The 13988-nt window shown below is 43.3% G+C and overlaps 4 protein-coding genes across 5 annotated transcripts in view; 1 reads left to right on the plus strand and 3 right to left on the minus strand.

Annotated features, from left to right (window-relative positions):
- Nucleotides 1-29: 29 nt before the first annotated feature.
- Nucleotides 30-1940, minus strand: LOC109479892. 2 transcript variants are annotated; one of them, XM_019781943.1, is made up of 4 exons: nucleotides 1898-1940; nucleotides 1464-1640; nucleotides 763-1014; nucleotides 30-417 (listed from the first exon to the last, which is right to left on the minus strand). In XM_019781943.1, exons 2-4 carry the CDS (start codon nucleotides 1483-1485, stop codon nucleotides 227-229), a joined length of 465 nt encoding a protein of 154 aa, XP_019637502.1. In that variant the 5' UTR covers nucleotides 1486-1640; nucleotides 1898-1940; the 3' UTR covers nucleotides 30-226. The 2 variants fall into 2 exon arrangements, with proteins under 2 accessions (XP_019637502.1, XP_019637501.1); XM_019781942.1 differs by lacking the exon at nucleotides 1898-1940 and having other exon boundaries at nucleotides 1464-1678.
- An 801-nt stretch (nucleotides 1941-2741) lies between these two features.
- Nucleotides 2742-5314, minus strand: LOC109479879 (juvenile hormone acid O-methyltransferase-like). Its single transcript, XM_019781919.1, has 4 exons — nucleotides 5132-5314; nucleotides 4154-4237; nucleotides 3721-3852; nucleotides 2742-3517 (listed from the first exon to the last, which is right to left on the minus strand). The coding sequence occupies exons 2-4, from the start codon at nucleotides 4228-4230 to the stop codon at nucleotides 2947-2949; spliced, it is 780 nt and encodes a 259-aa protein (XP_019637478.1). The 5' UTR covers nucleotides 4231-4237; nucleotides 5132-5314; the 3' UTR covers nucleotides 2742-2946.
- A 216-nt stretch (nucleotides 5315-5530) lies between these two features.
- Nucleotides 5531-7048, minus strand: LOC109479887 (peptidoglycan-recognition protein SC2-like). Its single transcript, XM_019781935.1, has 2 exons — nucleotides 6688-7048; nucleotides 5531-6414 (listed from the first exon to the last, which is right to left on the minus strand). Exons 1-2 carry the CDS (start codon nucleotides 7032-7034, stop codon nucleotides 6132-6134), a joined length of 630 nt encoding a protein of 209 aa, XP_019637494.1. The 5' UTR covers nucleotides 7035-7048; the 3' UTR covers nucleotides 5531-6131.
- A 1149-nt stretch (nucleotides 7049-8197) lies between these two features.
- The window catches only part of LOC109479858 (UPF0415 protein C7orf25-like), a 6984-nt gene continuing 1193 nt past the window's right edge, over nucleotides 8198-13988 (plus strand). Inside the window, exons 1-5 of the mRNA XM_019781893.1 lie at nucleotides 8198-8696; nucleotides 11036-11279; nucleotides 11646-11783; nucleotides 12115-12450; nucleotides 12868-13052. Of these exons, the coding sequence (XP_019637452.1) occupies nucleotides 8562-8696; nucleotides 11036-11279; nucleotides 11646-11783; nucleotides 12115-12450; nucleotides 12868-13052 (1038 nt within the window). The 5' untranslated portion in view covers nucleotides 8198-8561. The remainder of the gene's footprint in view (nucleotides 8697-11035; nucleotides 11280-11645; nucleotides 11784-12114; nucleotides 12451-12867; nucleotides 13053-13988) is intronic.

The raw sequence follows: 13988 nt of genomic DNA on the forward strand, positions 1-13988 counted from the left end.
GGCCAATTTGATTCTCTTTTTTGCCGAATTCTACGATCCGTATTCCCGTAGAAAGGCCTGGTGGAGGCTAGATTTTCCTCATTTTTGAAAACTGTCACGTTCTCAAGGGCTCCCACACCCGAATTTCACTCTTATTTCGTGAATCCAGACGCTAAATTTACTTCCATATGTCCCGTTAACCGTCGCCGTGGCAGTGAACCACAGCGTTGCCATGGTGAGGGAACTTTTACAAGTCCAGTAGGTTATCGTCGTAATCTTCACAGTCCATGTCCTCTGGCTGCAGTCCTGTACCGGACCGCTTGGTGTCGTCTGAAGAGGGCTGACTCACAGTGACGTACTGTATTGGTGGCTGTTGTGCACCACTGCTGTTGCCTGACATGCCTGATGTCACCTGTATAGGTATCCTTGGGTCTTCATCTATCCACAACACACAAACAAGTCACCGTTGGTCACAAAACAACTACATGTATTAGTAAGTTTTTAATCAATGGCAGCAAGGTTTATTACACGTTTTGAGAAAAGGGCGAAGGACAGAGCAAAACGTCACTTTCTTTCGAGGTGAAATATTGTGAAAATGACGTCCACAAACACGTGTAATATTGTCGTATTGTAATATGGTATCGATCATTTTGTTATAAGTAATTTGCTGCAATTTTCCATCATGGGACATGGATGTATTGGAAAAGGTAACCTGTCAGAAAGTGATGCGAAAGTGTTCCCTCCAATGATCTAGCCGTGTTTCTATGAATGAGAATTTCCTACCTTTTATGTTCTCGGCTATTTCCCCCAACTCTGCGTCGTCCAGTGCTTTCCTCAGAACCTCAAGAGTGGCCCGCCTGCCGTTTTTCATTCTCCACAGGTGCAGCACCTTCATACAGCATTCCTTCACTATGCCCTTCTCTTCAGCCTCGATGCGACCGATTTTGACTTCGTCTATTTTCAATTTGCGCGCAAAGTCCTTCCATTTCTCGGCTGGGATGTCCTCGGCGACGTCGTAAAAGTACTTTGATACTCCTTGAATCAAAACATACACATTATTCAATCCATTGCTACCCATAGAAAACATGTTTCGTCAATACAAAATCGGCTTTGAGTTGTAAAGTTGTATAGGGGGCGCTTCTCTCCATGGCCTGACTTTGGAAACATAGTGTGATAACATCCTTGACGGAACAGTAGACGCTAATGTTCTCGATGATATTCTTACATCAGATTGTACACTATAAGTTATATTACTACTAGTACAAAGATAAAGCCAGTTTAGGTTGCCAGATAGACGTAATCATATCAGCGTTTAACAATACTGAAAGTAAACTACGTAGTTTCGGCAGGCGCCTACTTCCGGGTTCAAAAATACATCGTTTGAAGTGAATCTAGCACATTATATATAAAACCCTTGACGTTTTAGACACCACATACGACCACTAATACACCTTCCTAGAAATGAAAACACATGAAAACAGTACCTTGTCTCCCTCGATTGGCCATGCCAAAAACACGTCCAGGGGTTCTTCACAAAAGATCCAGCGCGGTGCCGATTTTCAAACGTTGCCCATGTTACTTTCTGTTGAGATGTACGATGTTCGAAATCTTGACAGGCCCTTAAGAAGTCTCAAGACGCTGTAAGGTTCCACTGTATAACCCTAAGAGTACAACGAAGACGGCGAGTATTGGACAATGTTCACACCGTCCTCAGTATGAATCAGCAGCTTGTGGAATTCCCCTGCATAAATCCCGCCCGGGACTTCCCCCAATGATCATGATACCGAAATGATACTACACACAGCAAAAACCAAGTTTGGGAAGCTTTGAACCGTAATAGTTTCAGTGCTTTAATTTCTGGACATATATAAAGAAACACACTATGTGTCTTAAACCTGATGACTACTGTTTACCTTACCTGTATACACCTGTATGTCACTAAGGAGCACGGTTCACGTTACCGTTTCCTACGGTCAAAGGTTGACGTTTCTGATTGGTGAACCGTAACATGCATTGGAATGAACCATTTGTACGTCTGGGGGTAGTTTTGTTTTGTTGGTCGACGTCAGTGCGCGAGAAAAATGTCAATAGTCTTCAAGTGTGAAAAATGAAAGAGCATAGTGTTAACGTTATAGTAGTTTATTATCACGTAGACTATGTTTAACTATATTTGAATACTGCTTACAATATCTTAAACCGGTTCCGATTTCTGCACGGAGTGTGCAGACTGAGCGACAAAAAACAACAAGAACACAAACATAAAACTCGCTATTTCACTTCGAATGAACATAGGAGTCCGCGCATAGCTGGTCCGAATATATAGGGATTCATATCTCCTGTCAGAACATGTCAATATAGTTGTCTACTCCACAAACAAGAAATCGGAGATTTAGATTTCAGACGCCAGGGAAGTACTAAAGTTTTCGTAAAAATTAGGCCATGTTGATTTGATTATATGATTAAACTGATGCGCGCGTGCGAATAAAAAAAAAGTTTTGCAAAAAAAAAGTTGTTTTCATTATGAAATCTACGTGGTCATGAGGGTTAAACAAATGGGACAGAATATGGTTTGGCGAATAATCTAATCTTCAAGTTCATTTCCTTTCAATTTCGTCTCTTTTCGTTTGATTTTGGCATTCTACGACATTGGTATAGTTTTTACTTTTTTTTTGTAACTTACGGTATATTTTTGCTCATTTTGCAACTGTTTTGTACGATTTACAGTATGGTTGAAAACTTTTTTTTTTTTTTTGGAAACGGCCGAAAATTCATGCGCGCGCGGATGTCATCCATATAATCAAATCAACATGGCACAACTAAACAGATGGTCTGACGTGACGTACTAGGTCAAGGACAGAAATATTGCATGAAAGGCCAGGAATCTACGCTTTTAATAGCCTAACTTAACTGCGATATTCCCTAAGTGGGTAACCCTAGTGACTTGCAGTATGTGGATGGGGACTTGAGTCAAACTTTGCGCACATGCGCAACTACAGCTTCAGGGTCACCCTCTTTAAAATCCTTCCTCATCTCTGCGATTGCGCAGTAGGCATCCGTCAGATAGTCGTCCTGTTTGTCGGTCGGTATGAACTTGAGCTGAGGCAGCATCGTGCGCATGACGGCTTTCAAACCCTCCGGGTCGGTCGGGAAAGACTTGGGCGGCGCAGGCTGTCCGTTACACGTCAGAACTTCAAACCCCACCTCCTCAAACAGGTGGCCCATCCCCTCAATGTCATCATTGGGCCACGGGTAGATATTGTAGGTGAAATCTTTCAGGTAACCTCTCCACCTGGGCAGATCTAACTTGCCTATTTGAGCCGCTGACTCCAACAGACAGTTGATCACCAGCTCTCCTCCAGGCTCAAGACAGGAGGCGATGTTCTTAAAGGCGCTTCGTTTGTCTTGGATCCAGTGCAGGACGGTGAAGCAGGTGGCTTTGGTGAAGGCACCCTTCCACTCCGGTTTGAAGTCGGCGGACTTAGAGGCGTCGGCCACGTGGAAACTGACGTTCTCAGCAGCGTTGTTCTTGGATGCGAAACTGTAAAACAAGATAAAGATGAGCAAAAAAAAAATGTTCACTCAACTTGGGACGGGGGGGGGGGGTCCAGACAGTAGTTGACTGATTCCTATTATTGTATTGTACTATCCTTTTCTCTTTTTCTCTGTAATAGCAGTTAGCATTCGGGCATGATTTTAAAAATAGTATTAATTTTGAACTAACATCAATGACACAAATGGTACCTGATGAAGTCTGAGGACAAGTCGATCCCGACCACAGACTTGACTCCCGGCTGCTGAGACATGAGTTTGGTGATCTCTCCGGTACCAGAGCCGACATCCAGGACAACATCACCCTCTCTCCACGTGATGTACCTGCGAAAAAAACGTAGGTGCAGATAGAAGAACAGGCTATAGGCTAGAACGGTTCCGCACAACTTTGTTACTTCTAAAAGAGTAGAGTCCTGCCCCGCATGTTCTACAACGCAACTTCAAATTCCTATTGAAAAGTGAATTCTATTTCTGTTACGTCGATGAAGGTTTGACATCAAGGTAATATAATATAAGATACGCCAACATCATATCCAGTTGCTTGAGTAACTGTTTTGGGTGTATGTCTGATTCTTTTAATACTTTGGCATCTAGTGTCATCAATATTGAAACAGCGTCATCCTACCTGTTTATAAGATCCATCGCCACCTTCTGTTGTCCTTCCCGGTTCTTCGCATACTCTTCGGCGTTTTCAATATCCATGGTTAAACTGGGAACAAATGATTCATTGTCATTTCACAACTTCAACGATACTTTCAAGTACTACATTGTTAATACTAATATCCACAGTGTGACTAGTATCTAGACTTACAGCCTGCAAAGTGTTGCCTGTGGCAAGCGTCTCGTATACTGTAGTACCATACAGACCCATGGATGTGTTAGACCTGAGGTACTTGTAAAACCACTGGTGGCCGTACTTGAAACGCCATGTAGCGATCGACCCTTTAATTGCATACAAAGAACACTCCGTTCGCGGTTTGTTTACACAAAGTTGTTCCCATGCCACCATGCATGCAGTTGAGAGGTAAGATGTTACACCGTATCTAAACACCGTCAATCAGTGCCTTCGAGGGGGTGTATCCAGTTTGTACATCAACACGACTTTTCTCTCTCTCACCAACAGAACAGATCCTTGACATTTTCTGTCATTGAACCAAAACTTCCCACACCTTTTGCATAAAGGATACATGCATCATTAAGCACTTTAGACGAACCAGAAAAAAACGGCAGGAAAACGAAATGTGTTAACTTTCTGTACATTACACAATGCAGCATAATTATCGACAGTTACGGAAACGTACTATCGTAGCAAAAGCTACAAAACCCTCAATTTCATAACCTACAAAACAAAACCTTCGTAACCTGTCGCACTGGTGATGGAAACGCGGACGCACCAGAGTACGTGATTCAATTTGCAGAGGGATCAAAATGCAGTGACCATCCGGGAACCCACAAAAGAACACACATGACTGGTTTTGTCTTCTACTGGTCTTCCCCATGTTTAACCTACCACTGAGACACTATTGCTGATACAAAATGCTCGGTAACTTTCTGTACCGCGACCACTTGTTGTCATAAGTTTTCTTCTAGAAGACCAACTCACCTTCAGTCTTAATTCCTCGTGTTTAGTCTCCTTGTGGTGTTTCTTGGCCGTTCTTGGAGCAGAAGCTGTGGACTGATAAGGAATGCCGACGTCTTTACCTGACCCAGATGTGACTTGTCTGCTTCGTTGACTGACGGGAAAAGACTAAAGGAGGATCATGCAAATTACATGCGGGACCCTCCGACAAAGATTTCCTGGCAAGGGGTCGTCTCAGAGGTTCACGCTTTTCTCAAAGGAGTCTTCGAGTTTCTACTTCAAACATTCCAGAAATGACTATCGTTGTATCGTTGACAGGTGTTTGCCATCCGTTTGGGCAACATACTAGTATGTCATACCATATACTGAAAATAACCGGTATAGGAGAACACAAAGTAATAAAAAAGACGTAGTTTTAACTTTAGATACCAGAGTCTTTATTGATTTTGAAAAAAAGTCCGGAAGGACCTCATGGAACTCAAGTGACGCACAAATAACGATATTAGTCACCCCATCAACTTTAGTTCTTAAAAGAAATGCGATATCATTCTATAGCTAACATTCCTTCTACATCAGAGGTACCGGTGGATAGTTTAATAGGTCGGAATGTGGACTACATAAGGAGACAGGAAAAGTATAGCGAATAGAAACTTTCAGCATTTCCGCGCCGTGTGTTATTATAAACCATTGGCATGAAGGTTGGTTAGTCACTCGTGTCCCAGAAATACGGTTGCCTAGTCTCTTTGTCAGTATGACACATCCGACTGGATCATAATTCATATGAGGCGGAAAAGGCACTAACAAACGATACCGAAAATCATGTACAATGTAATACTATATTCTGCAAAATGAGAACAGACTTCACAATGAAGCAGTCACTCCCCCATATGGCTGATACATGTATTATGGTTCACGCACTTAATAATCATAATCGTGGATACGGAGCATATCAGACTTCGTCTCAGACGAACAAGAATATATAATTCAGTTACATCTTACACTGTATGTGTAGTAGTATTCCACTTTATCTACCATGCATGACGTCTACATCATACGGGAAGGGGAAGTGCCTCTTAGCGTAGTCGCATAGAGCTGCACCTGGACAGACTGTTTCCCCACTGGCCGCCCCGACATCTGAGTGACAGCGCACTCCAAAGTCCCAGTGGGGCCCGATCTCCAGGTCATTCCAGCAGGCGATCAGGTCCTTCCCGGCCTTCAGGGCTTCTCTGGTCGGCAGCTCGTCTTCGAAGTACCCGAGGAAGTTGATGCCGATGGAATCGGAGTTACAACAGGGTGCATGGGCTCCCCTACATATGGGAAAACGTAATTTCATGATTGTGTAATTTTACACGTTACACGTTAAATGAATGACAAACATGTGTTTAAACTGTTTATATTAGTTTAAAAATATCCAATATCATAGTAGTAGTGAATACTGTCATCCAATGTTGAAGTAGCCTGGGTACCATCCGGATTTTCGCTACGCAACGCTGGAAAAAATCACGCGTGGCGTAGCAAAAATCCGGATGGTACCCAGGCTAATGTTGAACTTCAGAAGAGGGAAACGAAAGAAAACTCACACATTGTCCCATCCTCGTCCGACGTACACGTTTCCGAACCCGTCAATGAGAAAGTTGTAGCCGATGTCGTCCCAGCCTTGTTCCATGTGGTCCTCCTGGATTTCCCTGACCCTAGCCATGTACTCCTCCTGGTCGGTGTAGCCGCCCCAGTTGGACAGGTGTCTCCAGTAGCCGTCGCTGTGGTGGATCACAAGCTTACCGACGGGGTGGCTGAGCGGCGTGCGGGCCCGGGGCGGCTTTGCGCCCCAGTCATCCCTGCTGACCAGGTTCAGCCGGTCACAGGCCGACTCACACAAAACACAGGCGGGGACAAGCAAGAGAACCAGGCAGAGGAACTTCATCGTCATGTGATGTATACAGGACACCTGGCGCTGGGAAATACATGAGAATTAATAAATACATTAAGAAACGTACGTTGAGAATGACTATAAACTCTACTCAGTTTTAATACAGTGATGTTGAAATTTGCGATATACATGTACCTAGATATGAATGGTACTGAATGATAGAACTATGATATTTGAAGGATAAGACAGATAAGAAGATGATAAAATATTCTTCATCAACGTTAAATAGCTTCTTGAAAAACTCGTACAGTTATATCAAACTTCTTTGTCTGAAAGTCATTGGACAGGCAGTCAAGATACGCATTTCGTCTCAGATTTAGAATGAGTATGCCGGCTGGCTTTTTAACTGAAAACAACACTGTACAGGTACAATGTAGGTGAAAAACAAGACATACGAGAAGTACAACTTACCTTAGCTCGAGAAGATTCAAGTCAGAAGTACCGCCGATAAAGTTGGCTGACTTTTATATCCTTCAGCCGTTTCCGGTGTTTACTCACGCCGGGAGGTACGGACTTGCTCACGTACACATAGAATATCTACGTCAAGTCTTGGACTTTGGACTTTGCCAGCCTCAAAATGCAGACAAGTTGTCAGAAGTAGTTATACTAAAAAGTCGTTCAATGCTGAACCGCATACGAATTTTGATATTTTCCAGGGCCGAGGCAGCTATGAGTTGGTTCCATTGCCTGAATACTACATTGTCACAAAATGATACAACAGGCATAACTGTTATTAACTAAACTAGTCAGTAGTTTGAACTGAAGTTGAACTCGAATTTTCAACTTCCGGTAGTGTACCAGGTCGTCAGTACTGATCAGACCTTTACTGTGGGACTTCCTGTCGTGTTCTGTGTGCTGGGATGTCTAAAGTTGGCGCATACTGGCAATTTTTGAAAAGATGAAGAAGATTATATTTTTTAATAGTGTTAGATGAATCACCCGAATTCGGTGATTCAGTACCTGGGGCCTATTGCGAAAAAAATTTATTCGTTTTCTTAAAAAATCTCATTCTTTTTTGCCAACATTATCAATGAAGTACCAGCGTAAGATATATTTCCCATTCTAGGAAGTAAAACGCGGAGACTGAGCCGTGTCTAACACACATCTGCTTGGACATTAGCTGATTACTCGAATCGGCAGCCTGCGAATGTGTCGCTCATTATCACACTATATAACTGTACAGAAAGTTGTTATGAAACGTTTCTAGCGGAGTTCAAGTCATCTACCTCAAACCAAGCCCTCTGTACTCGCCCTCTTGTATGTCTTCGGGACGTGGACGTGTCGGGAGTTCGTGAGAGCTTAGGACGTCCTTCCTGAAGCGGCTTGAGCTACCGGTGTTCTGATGGCGATCAGCTGACGTAGACCAGCTGTCAGGTGCCCCCCTCCCACCCTGAACTACCGGCAACTTTTACCCTGCAGGGAAAATCGTTGCAGTCGACAGACACGAAGTTCGACAAATGTTGCACGCAAGCCTTAGCTAACTTGTTAAATATTCTATTTATTTATAAGCTCCAAAATATTGTTAAGATGTCGTTAGAGGCGAAAGTTGAAGACATGATCGCAGACGCCAAGGCTCTGATGGACAGAGCGAAAGAGCTACAAGTGGAGGGGTGCGTCAAGCTGCAGAGGAGGATCAAGGCAGAACTAGCTTACCTACAAAAGGTAAGATGAAGTCGTAGTTACTTGCCACAGAAATGCACTTATTTCAATGCATTGCTAAACATGCATATGAGTGTCGTCTCTTGCATCATATTTCATCATCATAACGGTAAAGTCACAGGCAGATCTGGTTAAGTGTAGGTAACCATTAGCCGTGGCGACTATTGATTCGGGCTTACATTGCATTACCCTCAGCAATAGTCGTGGAAAGATCCATTGGCAGAACTGCACATTTCCCGTTGGCTGCTCGATGCTCCGTTTTTGACCCGGTTTTTTGCTGTCCCGAGCTTCCCTACAATATAACTCCACAATTGGCCGGGTTGCCGATGTTTAGATCAGCCTAAATATTCCACAGCGCGACAGAAAAGTAGTAAAATATGACCGGAAAGGCTACATTGTGCTGGATTTCAGTAAAGCTTTTGATAAGGTCCCCCACAGTCGCTTACTGAATAAGCTCCAGCACTATGGCATTTCTGGCAAATTACTAACATGGCTGCAAGCTTTTCTCACTCAAAGAACCCAATCAGTTGTCCTTGATGGTGTGGCCTCTAAGCCCGCCAAGGTAGTGTCTGGAGTACCGCAAGGCACTGTTTTGGGTCCGCTTTTGTTTCTCCTTTATATCAATGATCTTCCGAGTGTTGTGACCTCTAGTGTGCGTTTGTTTGCCGATGACTGCCTGTTGTACCGGGTTATTGAAAAACCCTCAGATGCTCTTGATCTACAAAAAGATCTCGATGCACTGACCCGGTGGCAGGACACATGGCAAATGTCCTTCAACCCCTCAAAGTGCCACACACTTCATATTACTCGTAAGCGTAACCCGATTATTACACAATACCGATTATGTTCAGAAAATCTTACTAGTGTTAAAACCCATCCATATCTTGGAGTCCAACTATCACAGGATATGAAATGGGACACACATATAAATTATGTCACTGGTAGAGCTAATAGGATACTGGCAGTCATCCGCCGTAACCTTTCGCACTGTCCTCTTCGTGTCAAATCTACATGCTACAGAACACTTGTACGCCCACACCTGGAGTACTGTGCGACTGTATGGGATCCCCACACCATCGGTGGTTCCCAGGCGTTGGAGCGAGTCCAACGAAGGGCGGCGCGAATGGCTGTTAGTGATTATGACTATACCAGCAGTGTTTCTGACATGCTAAAGCGCCTCCAGTGGCCGTTACTTGTTGACAGAAGGAGAACCGCTTGCTTGATATCTTTATATAAAATTGCTCATGGACATATTAATATTCAAATGGAACAATACCTCAAACCTGCCCATAGGCGTACCAGAGGAAGTCATGAATATAAGTATCAAGCAATACCTGCCAAAACAGACTGTTTTAGATTTTCTTTTTTTCCAAGAACGATAAATGAGTGGAACAAGTTACCGGGCCAACTTGTAAAAGCCCAGACAGTGGAGGCCTTCAAGGCCGGGCTTCTGGCCGCGCAGCCATAGTCCGTCGCACCCCCCCCCCTCTCAGTGATACCCCAGTAGGGGTGGTTAGAGAGTACTCAAGAAGAAGAAGAAGAAGTAAAATAGCTAGTCGGCACAAGCTGGCGCCATCTTGGATATAGTCGGGAATGTCCGCTACCGCCGTCGGGAACGCTCGGTAGCGTCACGATTACCGAAGCCCGACCGAAAGCTCTCCGATTATAACCGGAAAGGCTACCGAGCGTTCCCGACGGCGGTAGCGGACATTCCCGACTATATCCAAGATGGCGCCAGCTTGTGCCGACTAGCTATTTTACTACTTTTCTGTCGCGCTGTGGAATATTTAGGCTGATCTAAACATCGGCAACCCGGCCAATTGTGGAGTTATATTGTAGGGAAGCTCGGGACAGCAAAAAACCGGGTCAAAAACGGAGCATCGAGCAGCCAACGGGAAATGTGCGGCAGTTCTGCCAATGGATCTTTCCACGACTATTGCTGAGGGTAATGCAATGTAAGCCCGAATCAATAGTCGCCACGGCTAGGTAACCATATGAAATGCATAACTGGTAATTGCTATATCAGTATATGACACAGCACACCAGTCAGTCTCTGCTATTATACCCCCTCAAAATATGTTCAAATTATTAATGAATATGCATATTTTTTATATTATCTAATGTTGTGCAAAAGTTAATACTCGACTGTTGTCAGGAAATGACATAAGAATGCTCATTTTCTGTGATTCATTCCATGATGAGGGATCTGTCCCCTTGACTGTCAATGATTTATCAAATAAAGGCACACATTCAGCAACCATAACAGCATTGCAAGTCAGCACAGACTCTATTATTGCTGAGAAGACATCCTGACATGAAATCTTCCCTGTGTTTGTGAGTAGCTGCAGAAGAGCTCCATGGAGCTGAAGGAGAACCATCTGCGGAGTTCTAACCTGACCCACCTGCGAGCCATCATCACCACAGCAGAGTCCCTCCCAGCCATCAGCAGCTTGCTCCACCCCTTCCACTTCACCGACCAATCAGGGAACAGGGTGACTCTGACTGTAGATGTAGCAGCCAATCACGGCCTGACATGGGTGAAGGTCATTGCCAGGAAGGCACAAGCAATGCATGTCATCTGGCTAGGTGAGTCTGTCACTTAGATATTGAAATCAAAGATGGACAACTGCTTCAACTTAAAGCTAAAGGTAGATCAAAGCATTGTATAAACCTGTACTAATTATCAATCTCATTCCATGCCTCAGGTTATAGCTAGTATGGTGTCATAGTTCTGAGCTTTTTATACCGTTGTCAATCCTTTCCTTGCAAAAAAAAATATCTAAGTTTTGCATTGTCATATGATAGAATGCATTTATGGTGTGGTTGTGATTAAATTCCCTTCAATAAGGTATGTTTTTTTCACAACCAATGCTTACAATTCTTTACTTTCTAAATAATACCTGCAATGTACAATAAAAGACATGACAGTATATGATGTTCCTTCCCTACCAGGAGAGGGCCAGTATGGGGAGAAGAGTGTAGTAGACCAGGCTGAGGACTACATTGCAGCTGCTGCTGACAATCCTCTCAAGTTTTCTATCCCTCAGGTCATCTTTTCATTCTTCAATGGCATAACCCAGCCAATAGCAGGTGAGATATTCAAATATAACAAAACTTCAGAGAGTCTGCTTTAATGTTGTTCACCTAAAAAGGAGTCTGTGCACAGGCATTTTGGATGAAAAGATTGTCAATTAAAATGTGGAAAAAGTTTCAAACTCAGAAACCAACGTCTTAGTATTTGAAATATCTACATGTAGATAATCTTATTGCTGGTATAGTCCTTAAAATCATGCATTTATCATTATTCTGGCATTGTCTATTCTACCAGCAATGCCAAAATATGAAGAAATACATGTATATTGAAAGAAATGTTATACACATGTATTTTCATTGTATGTACAAGATGTATTTTTTTTCACAGAAAAACTACTTGAATTAGGAGTGCAAGTAAAAGGGGACATAATTGCTGTTGAAGCTGAGACGGTGGAAGATGAAGATAGTGACGATGATGATGAAGAAGAGAACAGCTGTCACTCCTCTGTATCCTCCTCCTCCTCCTCTGGACCGCCCCACACCCTGCCACCCCCGCGGACAGAATGTCAGTGCCTGAACTTAGATGTAACAACCCTGCTGGCCATGGTGTCTGCACTCACTAACGGGAGGAGCAGGTTCAGATTTCAGGAGCCCATCTTAAACCAACAAGCCGAGTGGGAGAGGGAGAGACCGTTATTATTAGAGCTTAACAAATATATAAAAGGTATCATCAAACTTATAGCAGTTTTATGTCAAAGCACGAACTAGGAAGCATTTGAGCATGAGAAAGAGGAAGCAATTGATATGAGAGAAGCCCATTAGTTTACAAATATTGCTAGATACAGTATAATGTTTTGTCAGTCAGTGTATACGTAATAAAGATATGACATTAAACTGAAGAAAAAGTGGTGAGAACATGTGAGAAAAGATACGTGAACATGTAACGCTAGATACTAGAGAAGGCTTATGAGTACAAGTATAATTTGGGGGGATATGGTTGTCAAGTGAGTTCATGATTACTGTTAATTAATTTGCTTAGTACAGTTCAACTCAATATCAGTTCTAGGAAATCAAAAAAAAGTTCAATGAAAAGTTTTTCATATTAAAGTACTTTTGACAACGAAGATGTTTCTTTCCACAGGAAGAGAACTAATTGCGTGTGAGTCAGCAGTCCGGGACTTTCATGCCATCCTGTCCACAGTGGGAGGGGTGGAGGAAAAAGATAGGGCAAAAGAGCTTCTCCAGAAGGTCAAGGTTGTTGCAGACCAGCCCTCGGATAGGGCGGAGAGGCTGGAGCTGAGTGGTCGGGTCAAGGAGAGGGCAAAGGTCAGTGACATTGAACAAGTAGAGGTCATAGTCAAGTATGATGGGTAAATGTCAAGGAATGTGTCTGCATGGAATCTTACTTGGTGTATGTTGCTTGAACAGTAAGCATGATTGTCACTGGAAAACAATCAGCTTGTAATATAGAAGAGTTATATACATATACTTGTATATGTATTATATTAGCCTACGGTGTTAGTTTTACTGAGTATGATGTGGAATGTAAAATTTGGCGCAATTCAGTGTATACTGCAAGGCCAATTTGTATCGTGTTTTTATCAATAAACCATTACTACTCAAACTATCTTGTGCAAACTTGGAGCTACATATGATTATTTATATCATACCCGGGCCGCGATAACGTTCGATAACGGGTTCCGGACCGGGCCGTACTTTACGGTACGGCCCGGTCCGGACCCGTTATCGAACGCTTCCATGGCTTCCATAAAACGATTCGAACGCGTTTCGCCCTACCCGCTTGTGCCCCTTTCGAAAATTCGAATACATATCCGGACGTTGGAATTGATGTTGTTGCATTTTAGGGTTCAGTGGCACCAACTTTTGGCTCATCTTGTATTGAAAGGCGTGTTTTCCTGGGTGGGTATGACATAAATAAAATACAACACGGTGTATTCCGCATCGCCCTCGGTCCCGGCCCTCCCGCGAGTCGGGCCGATACCTCGGGCGATACGGAATACCCCGTGTTGTATTCTATATGTACTACGAATGACGATGATTTGTGGCTGCTGCCTACGGAATACAAAGACTATAAACTTTGGCGGGCCTGATTACGCGAAACGAAAAAGGTCATGCAGAACATGAGATTTTTTATTGACACAACAAAAAAGTACAGAGACTTTGTATGGTCTCCTACAACTTAACTAACGATCTAACAAAGCTAAATACATGTGTGGATAACGTTATCTTACGTACAGAGTA

Source organism: Branchiostoma belcheri, unplaced genomic scaffold (assembly GCF_001625305.1).
Source record: "Branchiostoma belcheri isolate BF01 breed outbred unplaced genomic scaffold, Haploidv18h27 scaffold5, whole genome shotgun sequence".
Classification (NCBI taxonomy): domain Eukaryota; kingdom Metazoa; phylum Chordata; class Leptocardii; order Amphioxiformes; family Branchiostomatidae; genus Branchiostoma; species Branchiostoma belcheri.

Excerpts from the sequence above, each read along its gene's own strand:
- LOC109479887 (XM_019781935.1), bottom strand. The coding sequence starts at position 7,034 with ATGACGATGAAGTTCCTCTGCCTGGTTCTCTTGCTTGTCCCCGCCTGT. Across the intron at positions 6,415-6,687 it reads GGACGAGGATGGGACAATGT|GGGAGCCCATGCACCCTGTT; the intron begins GTGAGTTTTCTT and ends TCCCATATGTAG.
- LOC109479892 (XM_019781943.1), bottom strand. The coding sequence starts at position 1,485 with ATGGCCAATCGAGGGAGACAAG. Across the intron at positions 1,015-1,463 it reads GGCCAATCGAGGGAGACAAG|GAGTATCAAAGTACTTTTAC; the intron begins GTACTGTTTTCA and ends TTTTGATTCAAG. Across the intron at positions 418-762 it reads AATAGCCGAGAACATAAAAG|ATGAAGACCCAAGGATACCT; the intron begins GTAGGAAATTCT and ends TGTTGTGGATAG.
- LOC109479879 (XM_019781919.1), bottom strand. The coding sequence starts at position 4,230 with ATGGATATTGAAAACGCCGAAGAGTATGCGAAGAACCGGGAAGGACAA. Across the intron at positions 3,853-4,153 it reads GCGATGGATCTTATAAACAG|GTACATCACGTGGAGAGAGG; the intron begins GTAGGATGACGC and ends TTTTTTTCGCAG. Across the intron at positions 3,518-3,720 it reads TTGTCCTCAGACTTCATCAG|TTTCGCATCCAAGAACAACG; the intron begins GTACCATTTGTG and ends CTTGTTTTACAG.